General features: G+C 48.3%; 2 protein-coding genes across 2 annotated transcripts in view; one reads left to right on the top strand and one right to left on the bottom strand.

The window, feature by feature from the left end:
- The first annotated feature begins 262 nt into the window (after window positions 1-262).
- Window positions 263-5519, top strand: LOC135821304 (uncharacterized). The gene is made up of 6 exons (XM_065334360.1): window positions 263-550; window positions 1102-2074; window positions 2804-2918; window positions 3769-3914; window positions 4614-4665; window positions 4958-5519. The coding sequence occupies exons 1-6, from the start codon at window positions 319-321 to the stop codon at window positions 5033-5035; spliced, it is 1596 nt and encodes a 531-aa protein (XP_065190432.1). The 5' UTR covers window positions 263-318; the 3' UTR covers window positions 5036-5519.
- Window positions 5520-10165: 4646 nt separating this feature from the next.
- Window positions 10166-14453, bottom strand: part of LOC135821302 (N-alpha-acetyltransferase 25, NatB auxiliary subunit-like) — a 23548-nt gene continuing 19260 nt past the window's right edge. Inside the window, exons 24-29 of the mRNA XM_065334358.1 lie at window positions 14275-14352; window positions 13856-13933; window positions 13092-13189; window positions 12272-12367; window positions 12011-12160; window positions 10166-11492 (exon numbers count right to left, since the gene is read on the bottom strand). Coding sequence (XP_065190430.1) covers window positions 11361-11492; window positions 12011-12160; window positions 12272-12367; window positions 13092-13189; window positions 13856-13933; window positions 14275-14352 — 632 coding nt within the window. The 3' untranslated portion in view covers window positions 10166-11360. The remainder of the gene's footprint in view (window positions 11493-12010; window positions 12161-12271; window positions 12368-13091; window positions 13190-13855; window positions 13934-14274; window positions 14353-14453) is intronic.

The raw sequence follows: 14453 nt of genomic DNA, 5'->3' as shown, positions 1-14453 counted from the left end.
TTTGGCGTTGCTATGCTTACTGCGATCAGCATGATGTCAACATGACTCACACTCAGAATGATTCTGAGAACTGATTATGAAAATAGAACGTACCAGAATATTCGTAATTGTGCATTCCTGAGTTGATGTTCAGCGTCTCAAAGTGCCCGAATGCGGGGAAATCGGCCTTGTTTCAAACTGGGACCATACCATTTTTTCAACAGTTTGCAACAGAACTGCTGAATGACTTTCTTGACTGATTTCAGAGTTTGTCTACAACCTCCTTGCGATACTGTCCTTTCGTCCATCGGATCTTTCTGAGCAGACTTGCGCGTCGGCATGGACCTGAGGTCTGCGGAGTGGTCTGGCTGCGTGGCTGTGCGACCGCTGAGAGGGAATCACCTGACGATATGCAGCCAACGCGACCAATTGATTGCAATAGACATTTGTATGGATCGGCTGTACGCAGCACCACTACTATTTCGGCTCCGCTGCAAGGAATCAGCCAATGCACTGGCCTGTAAACTACATGAAATAGCCAGGGGATCATGCCACAGGGATGCCCCGTCAGGTAGGCGAACCATGGAGACGATTACGCTTGGTCTGTTGCCATGTACTAAAGCTGTGCACGTTCGTTCACTGACGTATTACTGGTATTAGCATGCCTGACTACATACATGGGAAATCCAAGTTGACAATGCATGTCGGGAAGCTGACTATTGTTGTTACTCAGAGCTTCATGGTATCCAGCCAATCATCACACAACCCTAATGATAATGAGGACGGTACCAAGGAATGATGGGAGGCGGGGGTGGGCACAAATTGTTGTTGCAATAAACGAAGACGCACACTCGGCGCAGCGCGGGTTAGAAGGGTTGCATCATTCTTCGATAATTGGCGGTGATCATGGCAGGTCCAGCAGGTGTTGGCCAGAGTACATGAAACCAAGAATCACAGGTTTTGACTTTTTTGAAGTTTTTTTCTGCATGTGTGTCGGTGCCCAGGATAATAAAGTGGGTGCGTTTGTCTGTCTGTCTGTCTGTGTTTGTCCATGCATGTGTGTGTGTGTGTGTGTGTGTGTGTATGCATGTGTGTATACATTTCTGTGTTTGATCCCTGTAGCCTTGTTGCCTTTGAGTAATGGACAAACTGCCGCACTGTCCATTGGCAAGCTAGAGATTGCAGCGACGAGACGGGATAAGACGCGGCGCAGAGATTATCACCATGGCGATGTAGAACATTGTGACGACTCGGCTGTTCATTGTGTGTATCACGAGGCAGTATGCGACGGGGATGGAAATGGCGTGCGGAATACATGCCACACGTCGTCGTCATCCTGCGCTGAAGGGACTTCCCCATCAAGCCACTCGGCCGAGGAGAATGGTGTCTGCCGATCGATGCCGTCACTCGGTGACTCCCCATGCCAGCGGCACAGCAATGCACAGCCAATCACTGGCCGTCGGCACACGTCATCGCACCGTAACCATGAGAACGGCTATGATGACGTTATAGGACCCTGCGGAGATGATGGTGATGTCAGCGCTGACTGCAATGGCGAGCGCGGGAGCTGCAGACAGATATCGCTATGCGATGGTGTCGGGACGTGCACCGGCACTTGCCATTGTTCTGGTGATGCCATGACCCGGCGTGATCACTGTGAACAATGTCACAATGCTACGGATGCGGTGCAAAACGGAGAATTACCGCGCCATTCACGTGCCGTGCAGTTTAACCACATTACCCCGACCAATCAGCATCAGACTGGTGACAGCCATCACGCAGCTGCCTCCTCTCCGTGTGCTCGCACTCGTTGCGCCGAACGCGAGGGTCAGACGTGCCCGAGCACATCGTTGACGTGTAACCATTCTCGCGCTCAACGGCTAGCAATGCCAATGGCGAATGCGTATCTGCATGATTGCGGTGAAACGTGTGTGGACCGTGCAAATGACCCTGCTGCCTGGCAATGCACACGCTCTCTCATCATTGAGACGGCTACGAAGCATGCTGCCGAGTCGGGGTCCGATACCGGAATGCTGGTGATATGTGTGACCAGTGTCTCGCCGGTGGTGTTCGTTGGGACCAGCGACTGGAGGTGGTGAGTCCATTGCTCTGCGTGTATGGACGGGTGGGGTTGGAGTGGGGATCTGTGTGTGTGTGTGTGTGTGTGTATGTCTGTGTGGGTGTGGGTGTTGCTATGGCTTCTGCTGTAGCATTGCTATCATCGCCTGCGGCGATGTGCGTCAAGTGTCGAATGGTCAAATGGTGTGTGAAACGGCATGCCCAATTCTGCGCTCGTGTTCTCACTTGAAATTTCAGACATTCGCTATCATTGTGTACGTAATAGGCAAGATCAAGGTGTGGGTGTGCGTGGGCGCGTGGGTGTGTTTTGTTTTCCCATAATCCTCGACGAACAAAAGGAAACAGAGATTCACAACAGACTCTACCATTACAATAGATAGTGGTAGAGGCACTAGTATCACAATGAACTGTACAGAGAGCTGTTGCAGAGACAAACAGACAGATAGACAGCGGGAGAGACAAGGAGAAAGACGAGAGAAAAGAGAGAGAGTGTGAGAGAGAGAGAGAGAGAGAGAGAGAGAGAGAGAGAGAGAGAGAGAGAGAGCCTGGTAAAAGGTTTTCAACACTTCTTCGCTTTGTTTGAGCTGTGTTCATTAACTGCATCTGCGCCTTGATCCTAGATGGTGGTAGCGCTGCTTTATATGCGGAAACCTCAGTCTAAACTGAGTCTCACGCGAACCGTAATTTTTTCTGTGCATGTATATGCCAACTCAGCCCCTTTTTTTCTTGTTGTTCCTGTTGTCAGGTACCGTCGACTGTTGCTGTTGGTGTTACGCAAAGCGCAGGTGGACTCACTGCTTGCCTGGTTCTCCACCCTCGGCGGTGCACACTCTGCACTCGGTGATTGTCTACCAGAACATGTAAGTTAGCACAGTGTAGAAGGTATCATCCGTGCTAGCGAAGCACTTCGAAATACAAGTGCTGTAAACTGCCTAGTGGTAACGACATATTTTAAATGTTTGCTAATTTCGCGACAAGAGCATAACGCGACTATTAACCATCGTGAAATCAAACTTCAACAGTGTGTGTATATGTCTGGCCGCAGTGCTCCGCAGACATTCGCCGTCGTAAACTCTCGATTCTGGTCAGATTTTGAATGTGAAAATTTGCCTGGCGGTGCTCCAAGACCTTTTTGATTACACTGAGCTGAAAATCTGATTTTCTCAAATTTGCCTCTTTGTGGGTCTGGCAACTCAGCTCTTGATGTGCAGTGTATCACGTTTTCCTATCTGTACAGTGCTGCCCAATGAAATCTGGCCACGTGCGTCAAGTGTGCACGTTCTTGCACCATTTTATGGCCCAGTGTTCGCCGGTCTCGGTCTAGTTCTGCGCAACGCCCGGCGCATACTTGCGGGACGCGGCGACTGGATTTCATTTGCAGTACTGTAGTTCAGCTTGAACACATGTAGGGCTGCTCAGCAGCGTTGCTGTCTGATGATCGGTTAAAACCGTGAAACTCAGAGTTACAGCAGAAACGTTTTTGATTCCTCTCAAGTGTGCGTAGCCTACTAGGTCAGCTTTGATGTGCTATCAATTTCAAAGTTTGCATATATACCAGGTGTGTGACTCTGTGCGTGTGTGTGTGTGTGTGCGCGCGCGTGCACGTGTGTGTGTGTGGGTGCACGCGCGCATGGGCACTTATCCTCTGAACGCTACATCATGTTTGCCCGGCATGTTGTAACGTGGTGTGACTTCCTGGGTGTTCTGCAGGCACATCACGCGGAGAGCGTTTCGCTAACACAACTACGCCTGTCGCTGAAGATTGGAGATGCCGGCCTGATATCACGTTGCTATCTCTTTCTAGCGCTTAGCTATCTTCAACAGTCACGCCTTCGCCAAGCCAAACTTATTATCAGGTATGTATAGTCTCATAGTGTGCATTTAGTGGAGGGAGTGCAACTTTCAACAGCTGCTGCTGCTGCCGTCCTGCCGACTTGTGGTACATGCGTAGCACTTGCATTGGGGCTTTGTACCTCTGTGTGTGTGTCTGTCTGTCTCTATGTCTCTGTCTCTCTCTCTCTCTGTCGAACTAAAGACCACCGAGACTAGCGACCAGCCTGGTACTACAGACCACTTCGCCAGGCACGGACGGTCTCGCATTCATACATGGTTGTGCAGTGCAAACCTCTAACCAAGGGCCACCTGCCACTAAAGACCGCTTTCTCTGGCCCCAGAGGGTGGTCGTTAGTCATAGGTTTTACTGTATTATAACAGCACTGTGCATACCACTGCGCCATACTGTAAAAGCCATATATATAACGAGTTAACGAGGAGAAATCTGTCGTTAACATAGAAATTGTTCAAATAGAAATCGATACAATACTGTTGCTATTGAGTGTTGAGAATGAGTGAGAATCGTTACCTTTTGTTCACGTAAACCAGTCAATTTTAGGAAATCGTTATATATGCGCCTCGTTAGAATAATGGCTTTTACAGTACTAGTAATTGCTGGAGTACTCATGTAGGGTATGTGCGTGTGTGTGTGTGTGCGTGTGTGTGCGTGTGTGTGTATGTGTGTTTGCGTGTGTGTCGCTGTCTTTACTGCCCGACTGCAGATCTCAGCGTGCGTGGATTCGATCTTCGCGCTTCTTGAGGGAGGACTTGAAGGTACAGACATGCTTGCGTGTGTGTGTGTGTGTGTGTGTAAGTGTATACGTGTGTGCACAAGTCCAAAAGGCCGACAGTAGTATGCACTAGTTAACTCTTCAGCCTTGCAAGCTATTGGAGAGTATTACATGTTCGTGAGTCTGACCACAAGGTACTGTGATTTCTACCGTACCTGTGTTCGTGAGTGTACACTTGTGTGTGTATGTGAGCTGACACATTTGTGTGTGTGTGCGTGTGTGTGTGTGTCTGTGTGTGTGCACGTGTCATGAATACATGAATGTGTGTCCTGCAGCTGTTCGCACTGTTCACGGCAACACGCAACAAGCTGCGATCCCTCGTACAGCAGCAGCAGCAGCAGCAACGGAAATGATGGTCTGCCAAACCTGCTCCTCCAAGATCATGAAGTATTAAGTATCTAGCACTGTAGTCTAGGCATAGGTGTGCAGTGGTGTGGTGGTACGTGAAATCCGACCCTCTTGGCTAGCGTAGCCTCGGGACTGTGCCGTTCTAGCACTGCTCACACCAGGCCATGTGCTCAGCACGGCTTTGCTCTCTTCACGCGGCTGGATTTCACCAAATCTTGTGAATCCAGCCGATATTAAAAAATTAAAATTCTGATTACTTCCGTCCTCACACGGGACAAACCTGATCAAGCAGTGAGATGACAATTTTCAGAATCAGTATTTACTATTTATTTGTTTTTTCGTCGTTACCCTTGTCTTCCATGCTTTTGTTTTTATTACAGTTCTTAATTTTTTTAGTCGAATTTTCTATTTAAATTCTTGTCATGAGATTGCCCAGTGACCTTGGGTCCTGCCACAATTTTTTTGGAAAGAATCAGAAATTTTTAATGTTTATTCTAGGGGTCAAACGGGTGTACCTTTACCTAACGAACGGGTAATTTTCTTAAGGTGGCAGTCTGGGTTCAGAGGGTCAAAAAACAAAGTTTCGATTTTCTGTATTTTTTCACTGGCAGCGTCTTGTGTATGGTCCAAAGGGTTTATCCTGAAAATTTGAGCGTAATCGGGTGCTTCCTTCCGGAGATATAGCCGCGCAAAGTCTGCACAATTGTTTTTGAAATACTGAAATATCAGCAAATTTCTACAAAATTTAGGTTTGCACACTATTCCGATTTTTACCGTCAATCTTTGAGCGATTTCATTAAAATTTTCTGGAGCGACTCCTGGTACTCCTCTGCGCTGCAGACTGACACTGTGACAGCCGCGCACGATCTTTGTCACCATGGCAACCAAGATAACTTTTGCGCATGCGCAAATTCAAAAAAATTCAAATTTCGACTCTCATGATCTCAGCTGATCGCTCTGCTGTTGAAACTAGTTACTTTTGGAGTAATTGTTTTGGAGTAATTGTTTCTTGGAGCTAACCCCTTCGTTGGCTACTATGGGGAAGTCTAGAGCCAAGGGAAAGCCCGGACGATCTAAGAAAAGGAAAAGAACGTTCTATGGAGTGTCTCAGGCGCCGAAGGCTCCCTCTGGTGAAATTTCGCCTGCAAAACAAATTCCTGACTTGCCACTGTCTGATGACGACCTTGAAGTGTCAGCTGAAGCCACGTCTTCAAACAGCGATAGTGATGGAAGTGGCGGTGAAGTCGACAGCAGTTCCTCCGACAGTGACTTGGATGAAGAGTGTGAGGAAGGGGCGCATGGATTTCGCCTGATTGATCTCGAGTGCCTTCAGCAGCTTTTGTCAGCTGCAGTTTGTTGCAGTGGCTGTAATGGCGCAGTCACGATCAGCGAATCGCAACGGGGAGGCCTTGCATCATGCCTGGAGCTTTCCTGTGTTAACTGCGGCGACATAGCAAGCGAATTTATGTCCAAGAAGTTCAATCGGGTCTGGGAGGTGAACAGACGAGCAGTATTCGGAATGCGACTGATTGGCCGTGGACGTCAATCAATGGTAAAGCTGGCGGGTGCACTGAATATGCCATCACCTATGAGTCGGTCGACATTTTACAGCCATGCTAAAGGCCTGCATTCCGCGTCCAAGAGCGTCGCTGAGCGTAGCATGACTGAGGCAGCTGAGAAAGCAGTGTCCGCAGCAGATGGGGGTAGCGATATCGCTGCTTCCTATGACGGTACCTGGATGCGCCGAGGATTCGCATCGCTCTTCGGAGCCTTCACTATAATTGCATATGATGTCGGCAAAGTGGTGGACTGCGAAGTGCTTTCAAAGTTTTGCCACAAGTGCACGCACTTGGCGTCTAGAAAAGAGAAGGGAGAGCTAACCAAAGATGACTATGATCGACAGATTGCCGAACACGATTGCTCAGTCAACACCACTGTATCAGCTCCTGCCATGGAGAGTGCAGCCGCCAAGACTCTGTGGGCCAGGTCCTTTGAGAGCCGCAAGCTGAGGTACACCACCTACATTGGTGATGGAGATACCAAGAGTTTTAAGGCTGTGCGTGACGCTTGTCCGTATGGGCCCGAGGTGCCTGTAGTCAAGGAGGAATGTGTCGGCCACGTTCAAAAACGCATCGGTACCAGCCTAAGAAAGCTGAAGAAAAACCTTGCGGGCAAGAAGAGTGCTGATGGGCGCACTATAGGCGGACGTGGTCGCCTCACGGATGCCATGATCGACAAGCTGCAAGCCTACTATGGCATGGCTGTGCGGAACAACAGCGGAGACTTGCAAGCCATGGCCAGGGCCATATGGGCATCCCTCATGCATCGTGCATCCAGCGACAGTAAACCTCAGCACCAGTATTGTCCGCCTGGAATTAACAGCTGGTGTAGATGGCAGCAGCAACAGGCAGGTGGTGATGTCTACGCCCACCACAATATCCTGCCAGAGGCAGTATGGAAGGAACTGAAGCCGGTCTACATTCGGTTGTCCGACCGGAGTTTGCTCGAGCGCTGCCAGAAGGGTGCTACGCAGAATCGCAACGAAGCGTTCAATGGACTCGTGTGGCAGTTGTGTCCAAAGACAGGCTTTGCATCCGCTCCCACTGTCCAGATGTGCGTCTACCTGGCCGTGGCCTGGTTCAATGATGGAGGTGTGGCAGTGAAACGCGTTCTGGACGAGATGGGCCTCCCTACTGGACACCATACGACACGTCTCATCAAGCTGCTAGACCGTGAGAGACAGGCACATGCTGCCAGAAAGAAGTCAGAAGAAGGGAAGAGGTCACGAAAGAAGCGAAGGAGGATCAGGAAAGGCATCCAGGATGAGCAGCAAGAGGAAGAAGGTTTGACATATGAAGCTGGTGGCTTCGACTAAGTTCTAGTAAGTTCTAGTTGGACAGACATACCTCCATCTGTACTTGCACAGAGCACTTTTTTTCTCCATTTTCCACTGAGTCCCGTACCTCTTAGACAGCGTAGCGAAGAACCTGTAAGTCACAGACCCCATAAACCATACATTTTTGGAAACTGTGAGCATTTATCAAGGTGCTAAGTGTCATGGATTTTTATATTTGTCTAGTAGCTTTGAGTAAAGTGCTACTGATCGAGGACCTAAATTTTGCGCGATTGCATGATTTTTGTTTGACAGCTTGAGTACTTTGTTCTGAATATGATTTCAAAATTCCGCTCCACTTAGCACCTAGGTATATGTGAAGGAAATCCTGTGGAGCACTCAGTTTCTACCCAGCTTCTTTCTGCGTTTGCATATTGCGTCTAAGGTATTGGTGGTACGGCATAATCGCAGATTTGACTATTGTGTCTGCGGATTCCCATGTGTGAGCTTGATTTATACTTCATTGGACTTAGTGAAATACACTGGGTATGTGGTCAAGATTTGAGCAAAATTCATCAATTATTATGGAAGTTACGGCTGTGTTCATGCGGTCGGGCCGCGAACCCAGACTGCCACCTTAACGGGCGGGTTAACGGGTACCCTTTAGCAGCCATGTTTAATTTTTTTGCGCAATTTTCACATAAATCAAGATTTTAATTCATCTGTTCTCGGCTTGCATTTTGATATCACATTGTGTTTCGCAAATCGATTGGTGTCTGATAGTCGCAGGAGTACATCTACTAGGTGCGAAAATGCAACAACAATGCAGACATCCAGCGTGGAGTCGTAAATTATTGACTCCCGCCTGGAATACACGATCCCAGCAGTGTTGCTCCGTACTGACTGGTTCATCAAAATCCAAACAGATACCCTTTTACTAACGGTACCTGAGATTAACGGTCGGGTACCCGGTACACCCCTTTGACCCCTAGTTTATTCTGTGCACTCGTACTGTCGTAGTGCCGCGCCCCGTTGTGCATGAACCGGTGAGTGTGAGAGACGTGTGGGCGACGTATGAGTTCTCCGATACACACCCACACCTGTTGAATAGTTGGCAGCAGGTCACAAGGCGAAGGACACACCGTGTCAAACAAGGTTTACATAATACATACACCTACACATGTTAGCACACGAAGAGACGAAGCCAGTTGTAAATCTGATAAGGCCTTTCGTACCATCACTCTTCTCAAATCAGTACAATAGTCATGGTGATAATGCGACCTACACCATGGAGTCGATCCTGTGGAAAACGAATGAATGTTTGCCGAATGCTTGTATACGGTTGTACCATGTTTTCAGGGGAAGTGCAGTCTCTGTTGTGCCCAATCGTAATGGGTGGCCTGAATTGGCAATTCAGGCCACCCATTACGTATGATTTTATATATAATGCAGTGGCAGTACCAGGCGTGGGCCATCCCCTGGATTATCGAAATGGGTGCCTTATCATTTTTCTGTTGTTTTTACACATCACGTGTACTCTTGCCAGCATGTACGGATGTACAATAAAGTACTCATAAACTGAAAAATAAATAAATAAATACAGGCCACCCTAGCAGCATATTGTACATGTATGCAAGAATACAACAGTACAGTCGTGACCAAAGAAATGATTCAAATCCGACCCGTCAGTCAAAAGTAGCGCCGAGTACCCATTAATCCATGACATCACGCACGGTCCGAAAGCCCATGCGAGGGCCGCACGCCGGCTGTGCTCTTCCTACACATATCGTGTGTGTATCATGCATAAAAATGTATGATATGCAGTGCTGCTGAATTGTCCGATTTATCGCATCCTACAACTGAACACTTCCTTCCCCATATAGTAAGTCATAATTATACTTACTCTAATTTCAGAAATTTTACAATATTTTCACCTTTTTCGGTATGAGGGCAAAAGGCCAGGTTAGGTGAACAGATGTTTGAGGTGCAGAGAAGCAGTTCCCTATTCAGTACTGGATTGTGCGTGTCAGTGTTTGTTCGGTGTTGTGATATTTTAGGTATGAAACAGACGCACCGAAAGTACCGAAAATAGAAGTACACCGAAAATGTGTGAAATAATTACAGTAATTACATGTGCATAGTATAGGCCGACGCGGCCACCTTTAATACCACACGCGGGGAAGAACGGCCTATTTCTTGTGTGTTACGTGTGCACCAGGGAGTCATCAAGTATTCAGTATTTCGACGACTCCCCCGTGTACAAAGTAGTAGGGCCCAGGGCTGGATTCACGCACAGTCCAGGTTTTACTGCAAGGTTAACGTTTATGGTAACTATCAAGAAACAGCAGCAGCATAATCATAATGAGCAGAGCACAGCACGCACGGAGTAGTAAAATTACTACCCCCAGATAGCAAGCATGTGAGCAGGCCACGAGAACTTGGACACACAGCATAATGTACAGGCGGGCGGGGGACAGCAGTAGACACTAGACAAGAGAGAGAGAGAGAGGAAAATTCTTTGTACACACGCCCCCGCTGAGTAAGCCTACAGCTAGCACGGCCACTGGCCAGGAGGGCAGACAACAGACAATGTACAGGCGGCGGTGGCTACAGCTGTAGATAGCCATGGCGACAGAGCAGCGATAAGTGCAACCATGGCGACAGAGTAGTCATCACTGCAACCGTGGCAACAGAGCAGTGACCAGTGCAACCATGGCAACAGAGCAGCGACCAGTGCAACCATGGCAACAGAGCTGAGCTATAATACAGTGATGGCAAAGCTGTACAATAACATGTTAGTCAGCGTTTCGTGGTTAAAAAAACCAAACAACGACGGCATGACTTGGAGAAGAAAAAAACATACAAACTGCGAGAATATGGCAAATTTCTCAAAAGAATCTATTTATCAAATCTCGGCAATTACCCAAAGGGAAGAGTGCCAATCAAGACGTTCGTAAAACTGCACAGCAATGCGTGACAGCTGAAAGTTTCACGACTATTGGAGACAGCTGCAGAGCACCAGAGCTAGCGGAAGGGACTGACAGCTTGCACAAGCACGACAAGTCAGAAGAGAATAAATATGCATCGAAGCTGGACGCAACTAGCGATGTGCGGTGCGCGGCACACAAACCGGCAAAACGACAGTCGTTGTGAGAAGTACGTTCTGTGCGCTCTTTTAGAATGACACTACCTCCATCTTGGAGCAAACGAGGAGACACGTACAACTGTGTATTGTGCACGGGCAGGGATAAAAGCAACATACGTGGTGCATATACGCACACACGTGCACACAGAGATGCACACACACACACGGTTGTACACACGCACATATACACACACACCACACATATGCACACACCTCAGACATCCCATGCACACACACACACACACACACACACACACACACACACACACACACACACGCACAAACACACACGCACACACACGCACACACACACACACACGCGCGCACACACACACACACATGCGCTCAAAGCTCACAGCCTGACGGCAGAGAACGAGCGCAGCTTGGAGTCCAGAACGTCGCGAATGGCGTCCAGAGCCTGCTGATGGCTGTCCGTGATGCCCTTGTGTACTTTCTCCACAGCAACGGAATACTCCGACGGCATCTGCAAGCATAACCACCACACGGAATTGAAGGGAAACACAGACGTATGACGTCGCCATAACACACCAAGTGGGAAGAACGTCACAAAGGACGTCTTAGAAATTAATATTCAAATTATTAATGGACTCAGATGGAGAGCCAAGATTTAATTTATACAAAGAGAAGCAGTTAGCAGTAGAAGGTCAGTACCGTCGGTCAGTATCGTGCAATGTTATCGCATGAGCTGATTGTTTAGTATCTGGTGGTGTTAGAGGACAGTATAGCGTAACTTGTAGTTCCTTGGTCTTTCTCTTTGTATAAATTATTAATGAGTGCATTATTGCACACCATGCATGAAAAATGAGAACTGGAGAGAGAGAGAGAGAGAGAGAGAGAGAGAGAGAGAGAGAGAGAGAGAGAGAGAGAGAAGAGAGAGAGAGAGAGAGGGAGAGAGAGAGAAGAGAGAGAGAGAGAGAGAGAGAGAGAGAGAAGAGAGAGAGAGAGATCACAACAACAAACACATCACCACACTGTACACACCTGTTCAATGACAGCAGCCGGCACCGACAGCAGCTGCTTGTTGACCAGCTCCTTGTGCGTCGTGTCCGCATAGGCGCGTACGTCTGACAGGATATCACCGAGGCGAATGTGCGCTCCACTCAGCAGATCTAGCAGTTCACCGAGCACTCCCTGGATAAAACCCAGCATACAGTACAGTGGAAATTTGATAAGACGAATCTCTATGGGTAGCAGGAAGTTTACTCAGCACCCGGGTCGGGGGTACTTCTTATCAACACTCACCGTTGGCTTCTTCTTCCTGGCCTTCTTGCTGGTACCACGTGAACAAGTGACAAAGTAGTTTGCACAAGACAATAGCAGCACCACCGAGCTGAGACTCTGTGTGACGTGGACATGCAGCAAAGACAACAGATGCACAGACACAGACACAGACACACACGCGCGCATGTACGCAAAGACAGACAGGCACAGAGACAGACATACTCACACACACATCCACACAGAGACACACACACACAAACAAGCAAGCAGGTAATTTACTATACAAGTATACATACACACAGACAACATACATACATAGACACATTTGCACTTCTACTGGTCCGCTGCCTAAACTGGTCACGTAAGTCTCCCCTTGGGAGAGGGCAGAGAGACTCAAAAGTAATCTTGGAAAGATAACTCAATTGGCCATTGAACTGCTCAACGACCGACACACAGAGACACCGACTACAGTTGCATCATCCCTGTCTGGAGTGGTCCGGGACAGAGGCTGGGGATCTGTGGAGTGGCCATGCCGAGTCAAAAGTGTAGCTGACATCGTGTGCTGCAGTAGTACTATCAATGGCATAGTAGTTGAGACATTTTCACTTGCATGCATACTGGATAGGTAGAGCCGTTACAGTAACACATCATGCATTATGATAGTAATATCACCAGTTCACCACGCCTTCACAAAAATAACGACAACGATGACAACAGCAGCAGCAGCATCAGCAGCAGCAGCAGCATCAGCAGCATCAGCAGCAGCAACAGCAGCATCACTCGCCATCATCAGCAGCATCAGCATCAGCATCATCATCATCAGCAGCAATACTAATCTTACATCAACGACATTGACAAGTGCCTCCAGGCCGCAGCCAACGAATCTGCGAGAGTCGCCGTCCACTACGCACAGACCTGCCCGCGCTCTCGCAAAGCCGTCTGCAAATACAAACATACACATACCGGTACATTCACATGCATGCACAAATGCATCACATATGCATACAAATGCAGTGAAATGCACACATGCACATACATGCACACACACACACATACACATGTAAATACACCCACACGCACACACCCGTCCAACGGCGAAGTGATGGAAATGTAACATAATTGCGGCGGAACCAGATACTTTACCATGATGATGTGCCAGGCCCGAACTATTTGTGTAATAATATCAAGAGTACATAACCTCCCAGAGTGTGCAACGCCGATCCAGCTCTGCACAGGGTCTTGGTCGAGTGGAATCGGATCTTCTGATGTCATGCGTACACTTCACACCAGCGCAAGGCCGGTCTCGAGGCAGGGCACCATTGTTTTTGATCCAAGAGTACCCGCGACTCCCCGGGTTCCCCTCAGATGTGTACGGTATTATGACGCAAAGATCCGATTCCGCTCGACCAAGACCCTATGCACAGCTGGATCAGGCGTTGCACACTCTGGGGGGTTATGTACTCTTGATATTATTGATTAGAATCGCAGTTTAAAGAGATCTTTACTGGAGTTGAGGAGTGAGATTTCATGATTTCATAAATGAGTATAGTACAGAGAGAAAGTATGCCACATGAGACGCATACAACATAACGCACAGTACAGTACCTTCCAATGCAGAAGCAATGCCGTCGAGGCTTTTCCGTACAGCGTCTAGCTGATCAGCCTCGCTGACGTGGCTGGAAGCTGTGCACAACAACAACAACAACAACACATACACACACACCAGTGGCAAAGGCGATGACAACAACAAAAACAACAATCAGAAAAAGAACAAGAACAGCAGCAGCAACAACAACAGCAGCACCAGACGCCTCCGAACACACAGACACACAAATGCAGAGACGTGCGCATACACACACACTCACATGCACGCACGCACGCACACGCACACGCACACACACACACACACACACACACACACACACACACACACACACACACACACACCACACCCACACACACCACACACACACACACACACACACACACACGTCCCTGCACCCAATCGCAAACATGATCGGTACCTTCCAAATCCGCCGACATGCCCTCCAAGCTTTTCCGCACAGCCTCAACAGGGTCGGCCACACTGCCATTCTTACTGCCTACAACATAAAAAAAGAGAAATCCAAATACAGCAGAACTTCTATATACAGTGAAACCTGTCTAAGACGACCGCTCATGGGGACCTTCAAAATAATGGTCT

This window comes from Sycon ciliatum, chromosome 7, assembly GCF_964019385.1.
Source record: "Sycon ciliatum chromosome 7, ocSycCili1.1, whole genome shotgun sequence".
Classification (NCBI taxonomy): Eukaryota; Metazoa; Porifera; class Calcarea; order Leucosolenida; family Sycettidae; genus Sycon; species Sycon ciliatum.
This window is presented reverse-complemented; position numbering and strand designations above follow the sequence as displayed.